The sequence below is a fragment of the Salvia splendens genome, chromosome 18 (assembly GCF_004379255.2).
Source record: "Salvia splendens isolate huo1 chromosome 18, SspV2, whole genome shotgun sequence".
Lineage (NCBI taxonomy): Eukaryota > Viridiplantae > Streptophyta > Magnoliopsida > Lamiales > Lamiaceae > Salvia > Salvia splendens.
The window spans coordinates 22,800,791-22,820,314 of NC_056049.1; the positions used below are offsets into that span (position 1 = coordinate 22,800,791).

A 19,524-nucleotide genomic window follows, 5' to 3' on the forward strand; every position below is an offset into this window, starting at 1 on the left:
GACTTTTGAACCATTTTTCTTGGACATTTGACACACTCCTCCAATTCAAAAATAAAAATTAAAAAAAAAACAAAAAAAAGTAGCTCAGCTTTGGATTCTTCGTTAATTTTAGCCTGTACAACCAAGAAAGCTCTTTTATTGCTGGAGAGGAAAAAAAAATGAGTACAATGGATTTTACTACATGTTGTGGGCTCTGCCTCTGCCCATGCCTTTCACCAAGCCAAAGGTCCTTCTTTTTTTAGTGATTTCTGCTTTCATTTAAATATTGTTTATGTGTTTGTCTGCATTTTCACAAAGGGTTTAAACTGCTTCTTGCGTTCACACTCAAGGATATGATATGATGGGGCTTGCCTATTTCTTCACCCCTTTTTACCTGTCAAAAGTTGCATTTTTTGACCTTTTTTTTGTGGGTTTTTGTCTGGTGCTAAATCTACCTGGATGTTTGGTGAATTTTGCCCGTGAAAAATCCTTTCACCTCCCCTTTCTTCTTGGATGCTTTTGTTGTCTATTTTGGAGTGAATTTGTGGCTTTATTAGCTGGATTTTAGAAAATTATGTTTCAGTAGTCAACCATCAAAAAGGGTTGCTTGATTATGCAAATATGTTTAGTGATGCATTTCTTGTTTTGGGCATTCTTGGTTAGAGTGTTTGGTAAAGTTTATGTCTGTGAGAGAGTAAGAGTTTTGTTTGTTTGAAAAGATAAATTTTTTATTGGCTGTTTTCATGAGAAATTTGAATGAAGGCTTAGCAATGGCATGTTTGAAGTGACTCATTTATTGTTGGTGTTATTAACATCTTTTTGATTAGGAATGATTTAAGTTTGCTGAGAAGGGATGAGCATTAAGTATTGGCTTTACAAGCAAAAGAATCAGCTGCGTTCGAAATTGGGGAAGATGATGAAATGCATTTGCTCCAGCGAGCAACTACAAGCAGACGAAGGGATCCCTGCTTCATCGGAGTCACTGGCAACTCGGGACTATTCAGCCAGTGGATTCTCTTCGCGAGCTGGGGATGGTGACACGAGAGCTGACACCAGTAACATAGAAGAGGCGGAGTCATCACTCCGTGAGAGTGGCTTCTTGAACTATGAGGTTTGTGGCTGTGGCTTTGCTGCATATATATAAGATGTCTTGATTTCGAGAACAATAATTGTTGGAGTGTGCGTTTACATATCCGAACATGAATATTTATGTTCCTAACATGTAGGAAGCGAGAGCTTTGTTGGGACGGCTTGAGTATCAAAAGGGAAATGTTGAAGCTGCACTTACTGTTTTTGAAGGGATAGATGTTGCTGCTGTAATTCCTAGAATAAAGGCCACTATAGTTAGAAGATGTGAGCTTCCGAGACGCCATTCTCAAAGCAATGGTACTCCACCGATGTCTATGCACGCTGTAAGTTTGCTTGTCGAAGCAATTTTCCTCAAAGCCAAATCTCTCCAGGTTCTTGGAAGGTACAAAGGTATTTGTGTAAGATTTTTCACTCTTTATCTTTTTATCGTGTTTATGTTTGTGCGCGTATATGAGCATATGAACACAATTTGTGAACGAAGCAGACGTTGATGTGTATGTTTCCTAAGTTGAAGTGTGCATTTTCTGTTTCATTTGCTTCTGCAGAAGCCGCTCAAACGTGCAGTGCAATATTAGACACTTTCGAATCTGCAATACCGGAAGGCTTGCCAGAAAAGTTTGCTTCCGACTGCAAATTGCTGGAAACGTTAAACAAGGCTGTGGAGTTGCTTCCTGAGCTGTGGAAGCTCGCGTTCGGCCCCCAAGAAGCAATATTATCCTACAGAAGAGCCCTACTTTATCAGTGGGATCTCGATGTGGAAACCAGAACAAGGATAGAAAAGGATTTTGCCGTGTTTCTTCTTTACAGTGGTCACGGTGCAAGTGCTCCGAATCTTCGTTCACAGATGGATGACTCTTACATACCGAGAAACAATGTTGAAGAAGCTGTTCTCTTGCTACTACTGATCCTCAAAAAGATTTTTCTGAAGAGGGTCGGATGGGACCCTTCGATCATATATCACCTTGGTTTCGCCTTGTCAATAGCAGGCGAATGCAGGTCGCTCGCCTGCCAAATCGAAGATTTGCATCCAGGGTTCATCGAAAGAAGAGAAAAGTACACTTCTCTAGCCCTCTGCTACCATGCAGAAGGCGATGACTCAATCGCTCTAAATTTGTTGCGAAACCTTTTGAATAACAGAGAGAATCGCAGTAGTTGTGAATTCGAATTGCTGTTGGCTTCAAAGATTTGTACAGCGAACTCGAGCTTCCTTGAAGAAGGGACGCAGTACATCCATAAACTGCTCGTTGCATCTGAAAAATGCCACGAGAGAGCTAGTGTTGCTAATCACTTGTTAGGCCTCTCTCTTTCCGCCCAATCTAGAGGCGTGGGGTCGGATGCCCAGAGGATCTCGCTGCAATCAGAGGCGCTGGAGGCGCTTGGAACGGCTCAAAAGATGACTAGAGGGACGAACCCCAACATCCTTCTTTCTCTTAGTCTCGAAAATGCTGAGCAGAGAAAGCTGGATGCTGCTCTTTATTACACGAAGCAGTTGCTGGCACTCGAAGGTGGCTCGAATATCAAGTGCTGGATTCTCCTTGTTCGGATTTTGTCTGCTCAGAAACGATACGTAGATGCAGAGATCATGCTCGATGCTGCTCTGGACGAAGCAGGAAAGTGGGATCACGCAGGACTGCTACGAACCAAGGCTAAACTCCAAATAGTGCAAGGCCATTTGACTGATGCGGTTGAAACGTATACGAAACTCCTTGCTGTTCTTCAAGTGCAGAGAAAGAGCTTCCATGTCCACAAACTGCTCTTACAAGTACGTGTTTCGTTTCGTTTTGATGCTATACATAAAAGCAGGGGAAGAACGTCTAGATCGTAATCTACTTCTGTTCACAGGACAGGCAGAGGATCGCGAGCTTAGAACTGGAGACGTGGCACGACCTTGCAAACGTCTACGCCAGTTTATCTCAGTGGCGAGACGCTGAGATATGTCTCTCGAAATCTGAAGCCATCAATCCTCACTCGGCCTCAAGATTGCATTCTGCAGGTAGAGATCACGGCTTATTCTCGAGTTTACACAACAAGAGATGATGATGTTGTGATTGGTTTACAGGTTTACTCTACGAGGCGAAAGGCATGCAGAAGGAGGCTCTGAAGTCGTTCGAGAAGGCACTAGACATCGACCCTAATCACATCCCGAGCTTGATATCCACCGCGGTTATCGTGAGACAGCTCAGCGAGCAGTCCGTGGCGGTGGCGAAAAGCTTCCTGACTGATGCTTTGCGGCTCGACAGAAGCAACCATACGGCCTGGTACAATCTCGGCCTCATCTACAAGAGCGAAAGCAGCGCCACGGCTCTGGAGTGCTTCGAGGCTGCAGCCATGCTCCAGGAATCCGAACCGATCGAACCTTTCAGATGATGATAGGAGGGTAAAAATTAGACAGATGTGTATGTTGATATATAGATAGATGAGGTAAACTTGTCACGTGCTACATACCTCGTACACTTGTGAGTGACATTTTGATTGCAAAAATAGCTTTAGTCAGTATGATGTTAGATTGTGTTGTAGCTTGATAAAAATTCATCCAAAGTTATCATTAATTAGCTTTCATCAACTTTAACTCCAATTATTGTTTTCTAGCTGTGCCCACATAATAGTCAACCATCTATTAACATCATTTTAAATATTTCTTTCTTTCTTTTTTGTTTTACTAATTTTATATTGACATTTGTTATCATAATGTTTTTTTCGGAGAGTGGATACAGTATCATCTATACGAACAACATATATAAAAAAAATTATTTGAGTTGATCTATAGGACCAATTTTTGAGTTTACTGAATAAAGTAATTATAATTTGTGTACTTTTAAAAAATTAATGCATATTTTAGGTTAAATAAATACACAACTCATGTAAAAAAATATTTCACCTTTATTTTATAATGATACAAAAAATTTCATTCTACTTCATTTTAGTATATTCATACTTTTGTTTAGATGCACATTAACTTGTAGTTTATGTGAAGTACAAAATGTTTCATCATTATTGTTTCATGTTTTTGTACGGTATTAACTAGTCTCTCTGTCCCACATTAATTATTACACTTACGTTTCTGCACTCATTTTGTAAAAATAATAATAAATAGTTAAAGTTGATAAATAGTAAAGTAAGAGAGAAGTGAAAATGGTAAAATAAGATAAAGCATAACAAGTGCACAAACGTAAGTGTAAGTGTGACAACTAACGTGAGATACATCTGGAATATATATTTAGTCATATAGATAGAGAGTTAACTATACTAAACACATACTAATAAACTAAAACACAAATAAATATTTTGTACTTGTGCAAACTTAGAACATTTTTCAGTATGAAACAAAAGTTAAATATTTTGTATGAATAGTTTAATTATCCCCATGGTTTAAGATGAATCAATTTTTATCTTCTTGTCTGGTATTCTCTTCTTCAGTCGTTTGGAATTTGGCAAACTCTCGCCGCCAAAATGCTACTGCAACTACGGCACCGGTTGCTGAGCCCCAATTTCCCATCCCTCCGCACCTTCCCATCTCCAAACACCCTTCCAATTTTCCTCTCCCTCCGCGCCTCCATTTCCCAGAAAACAAACCCCCAATCCGCCGCCTTCGCGCGCACCGTCCTATTCATACCCCCCGGAGTGGAGCCGGACGAAATCACAGAGGAAAAATGTTACGATTTTTCTTCGCAACTTCCCTGTCTTAGCTCGCATACTCGATCTCAACGATAAAACGCAGCCTCAACCCGTGAATGATCAAAGAAAGAACGTTTTATTGAATCAACAACAAGATTACACGATAAGAAGGAATGAACGAAGAAGAACTCTCGGTCCACGACCTAAGCTCCGAAGCTCACAGCTTAACACTACACAATCAACGACAATTTCAAAATAAGAGCAGCAACTACACTTTTATACTCATCATCTTAGCTCGCCTCTCTTCCCGCTTTAGTTGTCTTCCACATGCCTCGCTCTCATTGGTCCATAACACGTCATTGCCTCGCTCTCATTGGCCGGCCATTACCTCTTACTAATGCCACGTCACAACTTAACACAATTGCAGCATGCATGTTGTGCGTGCCTAAGTTGCATGCATGTGGATCACTTTATTATAATCATGCATGCAACAATACCCCCCTCTTAGGGTTCCTTGTCCACAAGGAACCACGAGAACCTTTGCCATAATCCCGTCGGCAACTCCCACGAAGCGTCGGCCGGCGATCTTCCTTCTACAATTTGTGACCGTAACAATCCCTCCCCCTTAAGATTCCTTGTCCACAAGGAATCATGGAGCCAAGCTTCTCGTGCTTTACCTTCCCATACCTTCAATTTTACACTTGGCTTAGGAATCTCCGAACCAAGCCTCTCATGTTTCATCTTTACAGTTGGCTTAGGAATCTCGTACTGGATGGCTACACCACGTTTGAGGATGGCATTATCCCGGAGAAGAACCTCGATATGTTCCTTCAGCATCAAATTTTCCTTATAAGAGTTTTGAGCTGCCTCAGCACAGGCCCGAGGGCTGATAGATTTCTCCAAACTCTCCAGTATGCTGGCTGCTCGGAATCTTGCATCATCTATACTAGTAGCACTCATCATCTCCCTCACAAATAAATCCACCCATTCTGCACCATCTGCCGGCAGATTGTTTTGAGTTTGAGGCTCCTGCAAAGGAACTGAATCCCCACTGGTTTGTGATGCAACTTTTTCCATGGTTGCATTTTCTTCAGTTGTGTCAATCTTCTCATTCACATGTCCACGACAAAACTCATGAAGTTTCTTTATAGCCAAATCCAAGTCATTGACAGACTCTTCCAGAGCTTTCTCTAAAAGCTGGATTTCCAGTTCAGGAAACAAATCCTTGAGCTGATCAACCGAACTAGTGTGTACCGGCGGAGAGTACGTGAACCGAACCGGCGACGTGGAAGAAGAACATCGGAGCTTCTTGTAAGCTGGCAGCGATGCAGCGGCCGGTGAAGACGCCCCGGCGTCGATGTCCTCGAAGTAGGACCTCTTGCCACACACGATCGCTGACATTTTAATCTCTTCTTCTTCCTCTTCTTCATAGCCAACTATACTAGCAAACTTCATAATCTTCATCTTCACCATAGGTTTAGGAAATCGAATTGACAGCCTCATCAAATTTGTCACCACCTTCAAGGCGACAGCAAGCTCTCTCAGTGAGGCATTTCGTCGAGCAATTGGCAGGCGTTCAGTTTCCTTAAATTCCTTTGCTTGTGAACAAGTTCTGTAACATGAAAATGCAACAATGTGCTGCACATATTCAATTCCATTCATGGTTCCATGATCTAACCTCTCAACAGCCCTTGCATCAACACCAAATCTCAGCTCAAAATGAACAATGGGCCTCGGTTGCCACATCGCTGCACTCTCCACCTCAATATCAAATTGTTTCCCCATCTTACCACCAATCACTTCATCATGTTGAGTATCACTCCTCAAAAATTCAATATCCTCAATTTCCGTCGACACTCTTATGCAATCCTCCACTCCGATCTTCAAATCTATATCCATTTCTTCATAACTCTCACTGCTATGTTGCTCCATTAGATCTTCATCAGCAATTGCTCGATCAACATCAATTGATTTGTGAAAATCCCGATCGTCGACGAATTTAGGAAGCTCCAATTGTGATTTGCAATTGCCGGAACTCGCATCCGTTGTCTCCATCGATCGACCTTGGCTCGAGATGCTTAGATCTAGAATTGCTTTCTTCAATGCATCGAAATCAGCCTTTTGTTCTCGCTTGATTTTGCAGAATGATGCTTCCATCCTGTCCTTAATCCTCTCCCATACACTCTCCCATTCCAACTCTATCTCCTCCTCCTCCGTCAATCGCGTCGCCGACGTCATTTTCCGAGGAACGTTGGCTCTAGATACCATTTGTTACGATTTTTCTTCGCAACTTCCCTGTCTTAGCTCGCATACTCGATCTCAACGATAAAACGCAGCCTCAACCCGTGAATGATCAAAGAAAGAACGTTTTATTGAATCAACAACAAGATTACACGATAAGAAGGAATGAACGAAGAAGAACTCTCGGTCCACGACCTAAGCTCCGAAGCTCACAGCTTAACACTACACAATCAACGACAATTTCAAAATAAGAGCAGCAACTACACTTTTATACTCATCATCTTAGCTCGCCTCTCTTCCCGCTTTAGTTGTCTTCCACATGCCTCGCTCTCATTGGTCCATAACACGTCATTGCCTCGCTCTCATTGGCCGGCCATTACCTCTTACTAATGCCACGTCACAACTTAACACAATTGCAGCATGCATGTTGTGCGTGCCTAAGTTGCATGCATGTGGATCACTTTATTATAATCATGCATGCAACAAAAAAGTCCTCCCTGGCTCCAACATCGTGCTGGGGCCCTACGCCGGCGACGCCAAAATCAAGCAGGTCGATTTCGTTAAGAGCAGCAATCGCCCCAAGGACTGCCCTAGAGACGAGAGGCCCGAGTTCGCAATGCTCGGCCGCTCCAACGTCGGAAAGTCTTCGCTTATTAACTCGTTGGTGCGGAAAAAGGAAGTCGCGCTCACTTCTAAGAAGCCAGGTTTTGGATTCATGTGTTGGTTGGTTGTTTTGTTTGTGTGATTGGGGGTAAATTGTTGATTTTAGTGTGGGTGGATTTTGCAGGGAAGACTCAGTTGATTAATCATTTCTTGGTGAATAAGAGCTGGTACATTGTGGATTTGCCTGGATACGGGTGAGCTCTTCGTGGAATTTCGATGTCGGGGAATCTAGGGTTAGCTTGGAGCTTGTTTGTTCTATTGTTCATTGTTTGCAGTGATTTTTTGCTGTTAGTTTGTTCTAATGTGTCTCTTGCTCGCAATCCGAGTTTTGATGGTGTATTGGATACCAGAGTTTTAAGCAGGGTTGGATGAGTAGGTGATCTTGAGGAACATATTAGTTTCAGGAATTCTGTATAGATGAAAGTATGAAATGAATTCTCTTGCTCGCAATCCGAGTTTAATGGTGCATTTGACATCAGAGTTTTAAGTAGGTGATCTTGAGAAATATTTGTGAGTTTTAGAAATTCTATATAGATGAAAACATGAAATGAATTCTCTTGCTTGCAATCTGAGTATAATGGTGTATTGGACATCAGAGTTTTCAGCAAGTTAGATGGGTAGGTGATCTTGAGGAACATAGTAGTAGGTATTCTATATAGGATCTAGATGAACTTGTTGACTTGTTACCTTGTTGGCTACAATGGGATTGCTCTCTGTAGCGGCAAGCATCACGGTTCCCCCATAGTATCTTGGTGGTACACCATTTTAGCTGGTTAAGTGTTAAAACTCAACAAGACTCACAAACTCAAGGTGAAAACCTAATTGCAGAGGCTAATCTATGAAGATGAAGAACAAGAACGAAATTGGGAATTCTTGGAGAAAAATAAACTCTCTTATTGAATTGAACTATCAAATCTACAATTACAATAAATCTGCTATATATGAAGCACATATATGCAGTAACCGCTCCCAACAAATTGGAGCTAAGAAAACAACAAACAAGAGCTTCCAACGGCTCTTTTTGTAACCAACTCATCTTCAAGCCCAACGGCTCTTTCCAGTTTCTTCCCTTTGATTTCTCAAGCTTAGAGCTGAGTGTGAGCTCAATCTTACATTAAGTTTAGAAATTGGGATGGAGTAAAAAATGCAAGAAGCATCCTTCACTGCTGGAGCGTTGAATGCTACTTTTCTGAAAGTAAGATGCTGGACGAAGATATTGCTAAACTTTCCTTGATGCAAATATACTTGTCTTGGAGGTTGTTGTGTTTGGTACTGGAAGTTTTAAGCTTCACCATGATATCAATCGTTTATTTCTTAATTTTGCATTGTTCCTAAAAACATATGTATGCATGTACAATTGTCTGGTATATACCTCATTCGGTTTTCATTGATGTGCATGATGGTCTAGTTAGAATAACAGTGTTCAAATTCAAGCACATCGTGTGATGACTATAGCTCATTGTTTGAGGTTTAGGTCTTCAACAATTAAGTGGCATCTTCGTTCACCTGCAGATTTGCTAATGCCCCCGAGTCTGCTAGAATGGATTGGTCGTCATTTACCAAAGGTTACTTTTTGAATCGTGATACTCTGGTCTCTGTTCTCCTTCTGGTTGATGCTAGCGTTCCCCCTCAGAAAATTGATCTTGATTGTGCAAATTGGCTTGGACGAAACAATGTACGTATGTAGTTTTGACAGTAAATTACGTTCTCCTACTTTCAAATAGCTAAACTGCCTATTGGTTTGCTGTCTGTAGATACCTATGACTTTCGTTTTCACAAAGTGTGACAAAGCAAAAGGAGGCAAAGCTAAAAGGCCCGATGAGAACATTAGAGACTTTCAACAGCTGATCAGAGAAAGCTATCGGCAACACCCTCCATGGATTATGACGAGCAGCGTGACGGGGTTAGGCAGAGACGAGCTTCTTCTACACATGTCACAGCTCAGAAACTATTGGGACCAGGAGTAGCGAGTATATGTACAACTGCAGAAACATCACCAAATTAAGAAAATAGGTATTGCAGCCTGCCATTTTTGTCTCTACTCAAATCTTGTATCGTTGTAAATTGTTATGCCCCTCTTTTTGAACTTCCCTAAACTGGAAAACTAGTTCACTGTAGTTCAATAGAATATGTTGTGCTTTTGATATCAGCAGTTTTTCTATCCCGTACATGTTCTAGTGGCCCCGCCTTTGGGTTTGAGTAGTTGGCTGCATCATAATAGAATGATAGAATAGATGTTTCTTACCACTAGTAAGTTGCTTTGCTTCTTACCAAAACAAATGGAAGCTTGCTTTGTTTTCCTCATTTATTTGAAGTTATTGAGAATATGAACAAATTGAGCTTTATTTTTTATGTAACTTGTAAAATTAATAATATTGTTAAGGTAGTACAATAATAATATAGTAATGAAGTAATAAAAATGAAGTGGATTGAACGGTGATCATATAAGATATGCAACATAACCTTTCTCTTAATTTAAACTCAAATATAAAAATAAGTATTTTTGACGAGGTGATATAATCTCCATCATACTCAATGTTACACATTCTTGTTTGAAAGGGAGTATTTTTGACGATAAGAAATGATATAAATTTAATAGAAAGGCTTCTGCAAAGAGTCTCATTTACTTCTACTGCAAAATATAAAGCCACTCACCAAAGTGAAAGAAGTTGAGGAGTTATTAATCGTTGACATAGACAAAGGAAACAAGGAAAATATAAAGCAACGATTCAAAACTGGAAAACATAAAATCCTTAGGAGGTCTGGGTCTGTCCCTCCTCCGCAGCAGCTTCAAACGTCTCACCAGCTACAAGTTCTGGTACATCGTCATCATCATCTTCTGCTGCACCCGAACCAGCACCCGGTGCCTGCTTCTGGAATTGTTCTGCTAACTTTTTCAAATTCTCCAAGTTATCCGGACCTGAGAATTACATACATTAAGTTGTTTTCAGAAGAGCTTTTTGCAAAAAAAACAGATATCATAATAAGGTGGCAAAAGAAAGGAAAAACTACACTTACCCAACTGGTTGATAATTTGAGGAAGAATGTCTTGCAATTCTGAAAGAACCATAAAAGAATTACAATGAGTCCAGCTTCTTATATACTTGAGATTAGTAGACAAATGTTTAACAATGCAAGCTTTCGATGAGATAACAAATATTTTGAGTTGAACATAAACAAGTGGAGAGTAACAAATTATAAGCATCACGAAAGAAAGTGAGATAATCAACAGAAAGAAGTGCATGATCAAGTGATGTTTAAACCTTAATTTCAATTTTCAGTTCAACCTTATCAGCTATAAAAAATAGGTTTCGAGTAAACAGAGATAAACATACTCTTGTTCTGAGGAGTGCCACTAACAACCCAGGTGTTGGCTGCAACAGATGCTTGAACTGAAAAAACAAAAGAAAAATTAGAACAAAAGTTATAAAGATGAGAAGTTGAGCAGTGTTATTAAAAAGCGGAGATGGCGGCGCCGTGGCGGATGGCGGTGGCAGTTTCTAGGCTCAACGCCACCGCCACCATGTGATATGGCAGCTTACTCCCTTTTTTGAATGGCGGCCGCCATTCGCGAAGCGCCGTGGCAGGATATGGCTTTCATGGCGGTCGAGATGCCTTTTTGCCTTGTAAAACGACCCCACTTACCCCACTACCCGGCCCACGTGACATGTAACCTAGCCCATTGGCCATTATAAACAGTCTATTTATAGGGTTTATGGGAGTTTCTGGCTTCAAAACCATAACCGTTGCTGTCAATCCAAGTTATCGTCTCTCCAGTCTCCACACGCACAAGGCTCCAGATTCTAGATTTTCATTCACGATTCAAGATAACTGAAAATTTTTATGTACTACTACTTGGACCATCCACAATAGCATCAGACTAGTATAGTCTAGCCAAAAACTCTTCCTGCGATGGCATCATGCCCTTCCTACAGCCTAGCCACTGTCCTAGCCAAGTAACAGCCTAGCAATAGGCTAACAATAGCCTAGCCAATGCCCTAGCCAAACAAATAAATTGACATATACGATTTAATTCATTTTAATTATTGGTGTTTATCAAATATTAAAAAAAATGAAGTGAAATGAGTTGTAAATATAGAGTATAAATAATAAAAATAAAAATAAATAAATAAATCGCGTAGCCTATTGCTCGCCGCAAAATAGGCGGCCAGCGATCGGCTAGCCGGTTAGTCCATGCCCAACCTCTCGTCCGCTCCGCGCTCGTCCTTACCGTTAGCCGATTGCAATAGTGGACTAGATGCCCGCCCTAGCCGCTAGCCTGTGGCTAGGGCGGGCACTAATCCACTATTGTGGATGCTCAGTTTGTATTAATTCTACTATTTAATTCTCTCTCTTTTCTTATAATTGTTCTACTCGATGCATGAATTAATTTCACTGTATAATTCTCTCTCTTTTCCTATAACTATTCTACTCGATGAAAGCGTCTCCATAATTATTGTCTTCCACCATTTAATTTTCTAATTTTCCTATAAGTATTCTAATTTTTTTGCATCTTATGTTATGTATTATATTTTATTTATTTGTTAATTTATCGACCGCCATTTACGCCATAATACCGCCATGCCGACCGCCATATCCCTATGGCGGTTTTTTGACCGACCGCCATAAGCCGCCATACGCTATTAATAACACGGAAGTTGAGAAGGCGGCAATGTTATCAATCTCGTATGGCGGCTTATGGCGGTCCGCCTAAAAACCGCCACAGGGATATGGCGTATTAGTATGGCGGATATGGCGGTCAATAATTAAATAAATAAATAATACTTATATATTTATATATAATTCAAAAATTAGAAAATAATAAAAATATAAAATCTAAAACTATTAAAACAATTAAAAAGCATAAAATACAACTCTAATCTCCATGTTTCTTGCATAATGCCCCATTCCTAAATGCAGTACACACGCAATGTTGTCAAATGGCAGATATGGCGGTGCTATGGCAGCGCCATGGTACTATGGCGTTTCCATCACCGAACGCCATGCCATAGCGTCATGGCAACGCCATATCTGCTATTTGATAACATTGGAAGGCGGGAGGATTGTACAAAAGTTTAAATGCCAGTAACTCATACCCTTTGGATTGACAAACTGTATAACCACATCTTCCTTGAAAATATTAACTTCCTCGATTGCAGGTATGGCATTCACTCCAATTCTCTTTAACGTACTTTGAAGTCTCTTGTCATCTGTGGTGGTCGTCTTGTGTACAGACTTCTTCTTTCTGCAGACCAACAAAAGCACTTTCATTAGAAACACAAACAAAAACAAAGCAAAGTTGAAAAGATGACAGATGTTACTCTTCTGCAACCAATAGTTCTGCCTCGACAACATAAATTAGTCTAAACTGTAAACAAAACTTTGCTGCATATCATCGAGAACAAACCTTCTCATTGTACCTTTCCCACCAGTTCTGACCGAACCGGCCATCTTCATTAATTTTTCGACATTCATCTGCAGCATAGAGAGTCGGAGAAAATGATTACAACATACCAAAACAAAATCGCCAAAGCGAATTCATCCAAAGGCCTCTTATTTCGACAGCAATTCAGCATAAACAAAAAACTATAGACAAACGCCTAGGTGCAAAACTAACCATTAGAACAATAAATTCCACATCTTTCAGCTAAACAATAGCATCTCTATCGCGATTTAAAATCTTTCAAAAGAAGATGCAATAAACCCGAAAGAACAATCAAAACTAGAAAACTATCACCTCTGGCGAGAAATAAACAAATCATGCCAAAAATTTCTAATTCAGCGGGAAATGAAACGAATATAAGGATTTCCAAATAAGAAAGCATAAGCAGGGTTCAAAAGTAGAAAACCCTCAATAGATTTACGGGAAAAAAAAGCTAAATCAAAAGCTAAAACAACAGGCAAACTGAAATCCACATGCCACAAATGGGTAAGAATCCAAAGAATGAAGAGAAATTACCTTTGTGAAAATGTGAAGAAGCAGAGTGAGGAGTGAGGGATGGAGAGGATAACAAAATGAAACCCTAGCGCCAGCTTCAATTAGGGGCTGCTCGCACAACCCTATTTGTATATGTATACAAAATTATTTAATTACAGTGTCGCGCTTCAATTATCAAAATTAATTTGTGTCAGTATCAATATAAATTGGAATGGGGTGATTACACAATTTATATAAAATGTTACACCTTTATCATATTAATATAATTGTAATGGATGACTACACAATTTATATAAAATGTTACACCTTTATCATATTACTACTATATTTGAAGTTTGAATAAATTACATAAAATTTCATTTGTGTTTTAATTTAATAAAAATAATACATTTTATTAGGTGGTAACGGAGGGGCAGATCTTGCTGCAATGAATAAATTACATAAAAATTTCATTTGCATTTTAATTTAATGCATTTCGCTAGTATAGTTTTGAACGTCGTCTATTATTTACTTACCTGACGTACAAAATATGAAACAATGATAAAAAAATAAAATTATACCAACATAAAATAATGATCAAAATTTTCTTATTACATGAAACAACGATGAATCACTATGTATCAATATGAAATAATTGGAATGAGACTGCCCCGCATTAATATTTTCAATTAACACCGGTTCTATTTGATATTGTGTCGACAATATAAGTATTTAGGTGCGCATTTATTAATTGAAAATCATTTACATAATCTAGTACTACTATTATTTGCTTTGACACCTAGCATGCACCTCGACTGCCACACAATATTATCGGTTATTGTCGGTTAACTAGATGAACCAATAGTTAACCGTTGGTTCCACATTCTCTCAACCTGTAACCAGCCCCCAAAACCAATAGCACGGTCCAGTTGAACCATCGTACGTTGTTTTCGGTTCTAAACCGGTCGTCCGATTAAAACAAGCACCTCTACCTCCACCTGCTCCCACCACTACTTACTCGTTGAGGTTAAATAAAATACAAGCCGTGTTTTAGTTACAAACTAAGCTCTTTAATTATTTTCTCTATCAAACAATATACTCTATTTAGGGGTGTTCGATTTACAAGATTGTATGTATCATAGGATTAAATTTGCAGTGTGTTTGGTTCATGAGATTCAATTCCACAACTTAATCATAGATGGATAATCATGGAATAATTAGTTATAGCTAACCCTCTATGACTAAATTAATCTCACAACTCAATTCTATATTATATTTTGGTATTATTTTATCTTGGAAACCGAACATCACCTTATATTGTTGCGCCAAGATTAAATTAGCATTGTTGGCCCAACGCAATGCCATATTCATCTTGCACAAGTTTAGGAAATGAAAGCCCCTTGGACCCTGGAGGCTAACCACGAGACCAAATGCAACACTGTGATTCTAATCCTACTAGACACTAAATTTTCATAGTTTCACGTAATAGTTAATTTTGATTGCGAGTAACTTTACACATTCATTACATAAGAACTTGTATTCCAAAGAAAAATATACTCCCGAGTGTTTACTATCATAACTCATTCCTATACATGTAAAGAGCAAAAGTATGTGCTCAATATATATGCTTTCATAATGGATCAAGGTAAGAAGATAGCTATGGTGGAATGGTGTTGTTGATGAAGAAGCAATCAAGTCTCACATCTTGAATCTCTCAGCAATCCCATTAGAGATGCAATAGGCAGTTGATTGAATTGTGATCATAGGATTCACACCAAGTGCCCCAGGTAGCACACTTGCATCACACACAAACAGCCCCTCTGCTTCCCAACTCTCCCCATTTCCATCAACTCCACCCTCCCTCTCATCCACCCCCATCCTGCAGCTCCCCATCTGATGCGCCGAACAATACGTCGTCCAATTCTTCACCATCGACTTCGGCCCCTCCCCCGCCACCACCCTCTCCAGAAACCCCTCCACCTCCCCCTCGCTCACCCCTCCGCACCTCATCCTCTGTCCATCGCTCTGATGCGTCCCCACCTCCGTTGCCCCGGCCGCCACTAGTATCCGCAGCGCCCGCCTCAGCCCCGCCCTCATGTTTTCCTTGTCCTCACTGTTATCCATCTTATAACTTATCCGCCCTGGCCTGGTAACCTCCCCGGTCCCCTTGTCTCGAATCATCGAGAAAAGGTGGGCCGTGCGTGAGTACTTTAGTAGATCCTCCTTCGCCTCGGCCCCTGACTTCCACGGCCGTAGGGCCGCGAATGACCCTGGGCCGAGGATTGGAGACTCTATTATAGCTCTCACATTTGGTACATTGTTATCGTTGTTGTTGTCGTCGTCGATTACTTTGTGTAGCGATGTGATTATGCCTCCTTCGTTGATTTTCCCTTCGAGATCGGATTCCGTCTCCGGGAAGTATCCCCACGCCATCAGCACCGGGTGGAGGTGGAGATTCCGGCCGATGTTAGGGTTTCTCAAACCACTCGCGATTAACAGAGGAGGTGTTAAAAGCGCGCCGCAAGCAGAGATTGTAACCCTAGCTTCGATCAGGATCTTCCTCCTCATCTCTTCATTAGTAGATCTGGCGATAACTCCGATGCAGCGTTTCCGCGTCGATCCGTCGCGATCCTCCATCAGAAACCGCTCCGCTTCACAGCCGGAGACGATGACCGCGCCGGCGTTCACGGCGTCGACGAGCCAGGTGGTGTCGGTGCCTCTCTTCTCCCCTCTGATGCAGCCGTAGCAGCAGGATCCGCAGTAGTGGCCGCTCGGCGAATTCCGCGGCACTCGATCGGCTTTCAATCCGAGCTTCTCGCATCCGCGGCGGAGGATCTGATTCTGGAAACTCTCCCGATCGCAATCCTCCGTCACGCCGATTCTCTCGCACACTCTCTCCATCGCATCGGAGTAGTCGGAGCTCGCGAACAGCGGCAGATCTGACCACTCGTCGAGCACGGATTTAGGCGTTTTGATGCTGGCGGACCAGTTCACGGCGGAGCCTCCTCCGACGGTGGATCCGGCGAGAAGCATCACGTTTCCGTCTAAGCTCGCCAGTACCCCGCCGGATTCGTAGAGCTCCTTCATCGAGGGGCCTTCGAGGGCGGAATAGTCTCTGCTGGTGTAGTAATTCCCCTTCTCGAGGACAACCACTTTGAAACCCTTGCTGGCTAGATTCGCCGCTGCGACGCCACCGCCGCAGCCGGAGCCGACGATTACGACGTCGCATTCGATTTTGCACACCTTGTCTGCGGTCACTTTCAGGCCTTTCTCCGCCACAGAGCTGGGGAAGGAGAAATCGGTCTCGTCTCTTGTTTCGATTATTCCCTTCTCCAGAGGCCTCTCTTCGGGGAAGAAGGTCGAAGATTTCTCATCTTCGTCAACCTCATAACCTATCGCTTTCCACGCCGGATTTCTAGAATCTTCTCCGACCTGTCACAGTCACAGAAAGATATCAGTCTGGAATCTCATTTGCATGAATGAATGAAGAAGAAACTGATTGGGTGTGCTGAAGCCCACCCTAGCACCCCTAATTGCATTGCATTCCTGAGTTCTTTGGAATTTTCTTCCTTTAATTTCATTTTACTTTTTAGTTAACAAATCATTCGAGAGATTATTTCTAATTCTTAATTACTACTATTTGTTCTTTTTGTTTTAATTCTTATTTCATAAATTTTAATCAGGATTCACAACTGATATTATTATACTAATAGTTTTTTACAGTATAATTATTGCTATCCTTTTTATCAATTTTTTTTAAAAATTGATAATATCTAGTTATCTACGACTCATTGTCTTTTATTTCTTTTCTATTTAATCATCTTAACTAGTAGTACTAATATTCAAATCATTTTTTTTTCTTTTCAACTTTATCAATTTTTAAAAATATGAATCGTCTAGTGCCATGACTATTAATAATGGACGAGAGAGTATTAAATTTAAGGGAGGGGTATAAGTTAGGCACCAAAATTGTGGAAAAGAAAAACAAATAGAAAAGGGATATTACTTAATTTGCATGGTATTGTTAGGTAATCTGTCGATTTTTTTATGATTACTACTAATAATAAGTCCAATGATAATTAATAGTAGTATAGTGCTGGTAAATGCATTACCCTAAAGGGACGTCGAATCAAGTCTACTAACTGCAAATTTTTATTTTCATTTTATGGGAATTAGGTGTATTTTTCCATAGGGGGAAATTGATGAAAACAATTAACCTTAGTAGGCCGGCGCCTACTAAGATAATGTTGAATCATTTTCTAATTGTATAGTAAAATATGACAAGTGTAAACAAGTTTCTTGATTAGGAGTATTTCTTTTTGCTTAATCAATCTAATGTATTATTAAAGTCAACAATTATTAAAGGATGCTACCATGGAAACTTAATTGATGTGATCATAGATAATTACTATATCTATATGTAGATAGTATTAAACTATAATTATGGACCATTGAAAAACCGACAGTCACATTCAAAGGTTAAAGTTTTGTAAGGAAAAGAGCAACATTACGTTAGTTTGGATACTTCAAGTTCATCAATTTCAATTATAATAGGCTAATAGCCACTTAATGTTTTGCTAATTAATGTTGGATGATCATCACTATTAGGGATAATACCCATTTTAATAAACTTTTATTATTAAATAAGTACTACTAGTATTCTATTTTTTTAATTTTATAAAACAGGCTAAATTTTGTGACTTAAATGACTACTTATTACTACTCATTATTATAACTCATGCCTTATTCTTATGCTATATGTCAAAAAAACATGTATTGTCATCACTAAACAACTAATGTATGTACTTATTCTTATACTCATTTTGCTAACCCATCTCATGATCCATTTAGCACCCAAAAAAGATCAAAATTACTAAAACTACATGAAATTCTTCTTAAGAAGTAATCAATAAATGTAAGTAGAAATTACCTGAGAGTAGAAAACAAGCAAAACCATGAACTTGAGGAACACAAAGGCAAGCCTGAGAGGTGTGATGAAGCAATGCTGCAGCCATTTCTGCACAACTTTCTCCCTCTTCTCCAAAGATATCTCTGAGAATTTCTTCAAATATGGCCACTCACTCCCAACGCTAAGGCTTCCACACATCAACAACGTCCCAATTCTCGTCGATAGGATTTTCAACAAACCTCTCACCAATATTCGGGTTTCAAAGAATCCCCTCTTCGCCACCACCTCAGCCACCTACAAGAAAACGAGGGTTAATAGCCGCTTAAATCACAATTTTTTTTCAAATTAATTCCAGTCACTGAAATAAGTATTTTCTTATTTTTTTTCTTATTTTAATAAAACAAAGTTGTTTTGAAAAAAAAAACTATACCTCGTCGGGCACTGGGTACCGAGAGGCGGAGGATTGGTAGAAGGAGGCGACGGCCTTGCTCGGGGAATCGCCCTTCGTGTAATCTTGATACGAAATTGCGGGTATGAAAGCCTCGGAGATGCTAGCTAGTGCTTCTAGCTCAGAAGGAGGGTATCCATGGCTGTATTTTGTTTCTCTTCTTCCACCTCTAAGTGTTGGATGACCTTTTCTATCCATTTTCTCTCTGTATATATGTGTATAAGTTTATTTTGCTTTTGGTTTGAGATTGTGTTTGAATATGAATGGGTATTTATAAAGAGACGGAATGCATATATCTGGATTTGTTGAGTGTGAAATGTGAATATGTGCAAGTTGTAAAATTATACTGATTAGTTTAATACTAATGCAAGTATACTATACATATTAGTTATATTATACTACTTCTAGATGACTCATCTTTGAAAAGGCAACTCTATTGCACTTTAATTAACAGATCACAATCATGAGTTTTGATTTGGTGGACTTTTTGTTGGAATATTAATTAATAAACTTGATTTGGTAAATATCTAAATATTATACTAATATCTAGATATTATAAAATAATCTAGAATTAGGGATGAAAAATATCTAGATATTTTGGAAGAATTAAATAGAGATAGAATTCTCTAAAATATAGTAGATGTTATCTAAAAATATCTAGAT

At 39.9% G+C, this 19,524-nt stretch overlaps 4 protein-coding genes across 7 annotated transcripts; 2 read left to right on the forward strand and 2 right to left on the reverse strand.

Annotated features, from left to right (window-relative positions):
* LOC121777560 (protein NPGR2-like) lies at window positions 1-3,643 on the forward strand. 4 transcript variants are annotated; one of them, XM_042174856.1, is made up of 6 exons: window positions 1-226; window positions 807-1,090; window positions 1,206-1,458; window positions 1,614-2,830; window positions 2,911-3,061; window positions 3,128-3,643. In XM_042174856.1, the coding sequence occupies exons 2-6, from the start codon at window positions 833-835 to the stop codon at window positions 3,433-3,435; spliced, it is 2,187 nt and encodes a 728-aa protein (XP_042030790.1). In that variant the 5' UTR covers window positions 1-226; window positions 807-832; the 3' UTR covers window positions 3,436-3,643. The 4 variants fall into 4 exon arrangements, 3 of the variants coding, with proteins under 3 accessions (XP_042030790.1, XP_042030791.1, XP_042030788.1); XM_042174857.1 differs by lacking the exon at window positions 1-226 and adding an exon at window positions 249-673; XR_006045518.1 differs by lacking the exon at window positions 1-226 and having other exon boundaries at window positions 247-1,090; window positions 2,916-3,061; window positions 3,128-3,266.
* An 875-nt stretch (window positions 3,644-4,518) lies between these two features.
* Window positions 4,519-9,757, forward strand: LOC121776264 (GTP-binding protein At2g22870-like). The gene is made up of 5 exons (XM_042173428.1): window positions 4,519-4,720; window positions 7,416-7,628; window positions 7,712-7,781; window positions 9,100-9,262; window positions 9,342-9,757. Exons 1-5 carry the CDS (start codon window positions 4,519-4,521, stop codon window positions 9,552-9,554), a joined length of 861 nt encoding a protein of 286 aa, XP_042029362.1. The 3' UTR covers window positions 9,555-9,757.
* A 395-nt stretch (window positions 9,758-10,152) lies between these two features.
* LOC121775821 (nascent polypeptide-associated complex subunit beta-like) lies at window positions 10,153-13,700 on the reverse strand. The gene is made up of 6 exons (XM_042172887.1): window positions 13,547-13,700; window positions 12,995-13,062; window positions 12,684-12,832; window positions 10,923-10,979; window positions 10,606-10,644; window positions 10,153-10,507 (listed from the first exon to the last, which is right to left on the reverse strand). Exons 2-6 carry the CDS (start codon window positions 13,060-13,062, stop codon window positions 10,341-10,343), a joined length of 480 nt encoding a protein of 159 aa, XP_042028821.1. The 5' UTR covers window positions 13,547-13,700; the 3' UTR covers window positions 10,153-10,340.
* Window positions 13,701-14,980: 1,280 nt separating this feature from the next.
* LOC121777972 (long-chain-alcohol oxidase FAO1-like) lies at window positions 14,981-19,136 on the reverse strand. The gene is made up of 3 exons (XM_042175318.1): window positions 18,844-19,136; window positions 18,435-18,707; window positions 14,981-16,936 (listed from the first exon to the last, which is right to left on the reverse strand). Exons 1-3 carry the CDS (start codon window positions 19,057-19,059, stop codon window positions 15,203-15,205), a joined length of 2,223 nt encoding a protein of 740 aa, XP_042031252.1. The 5' UTR covers window positions 19,060-19,136; the 3' UTR covers window positions 14,981-15,202.
* Window positions 19,137-19,524: the final 388 nt, after the last annotated feature.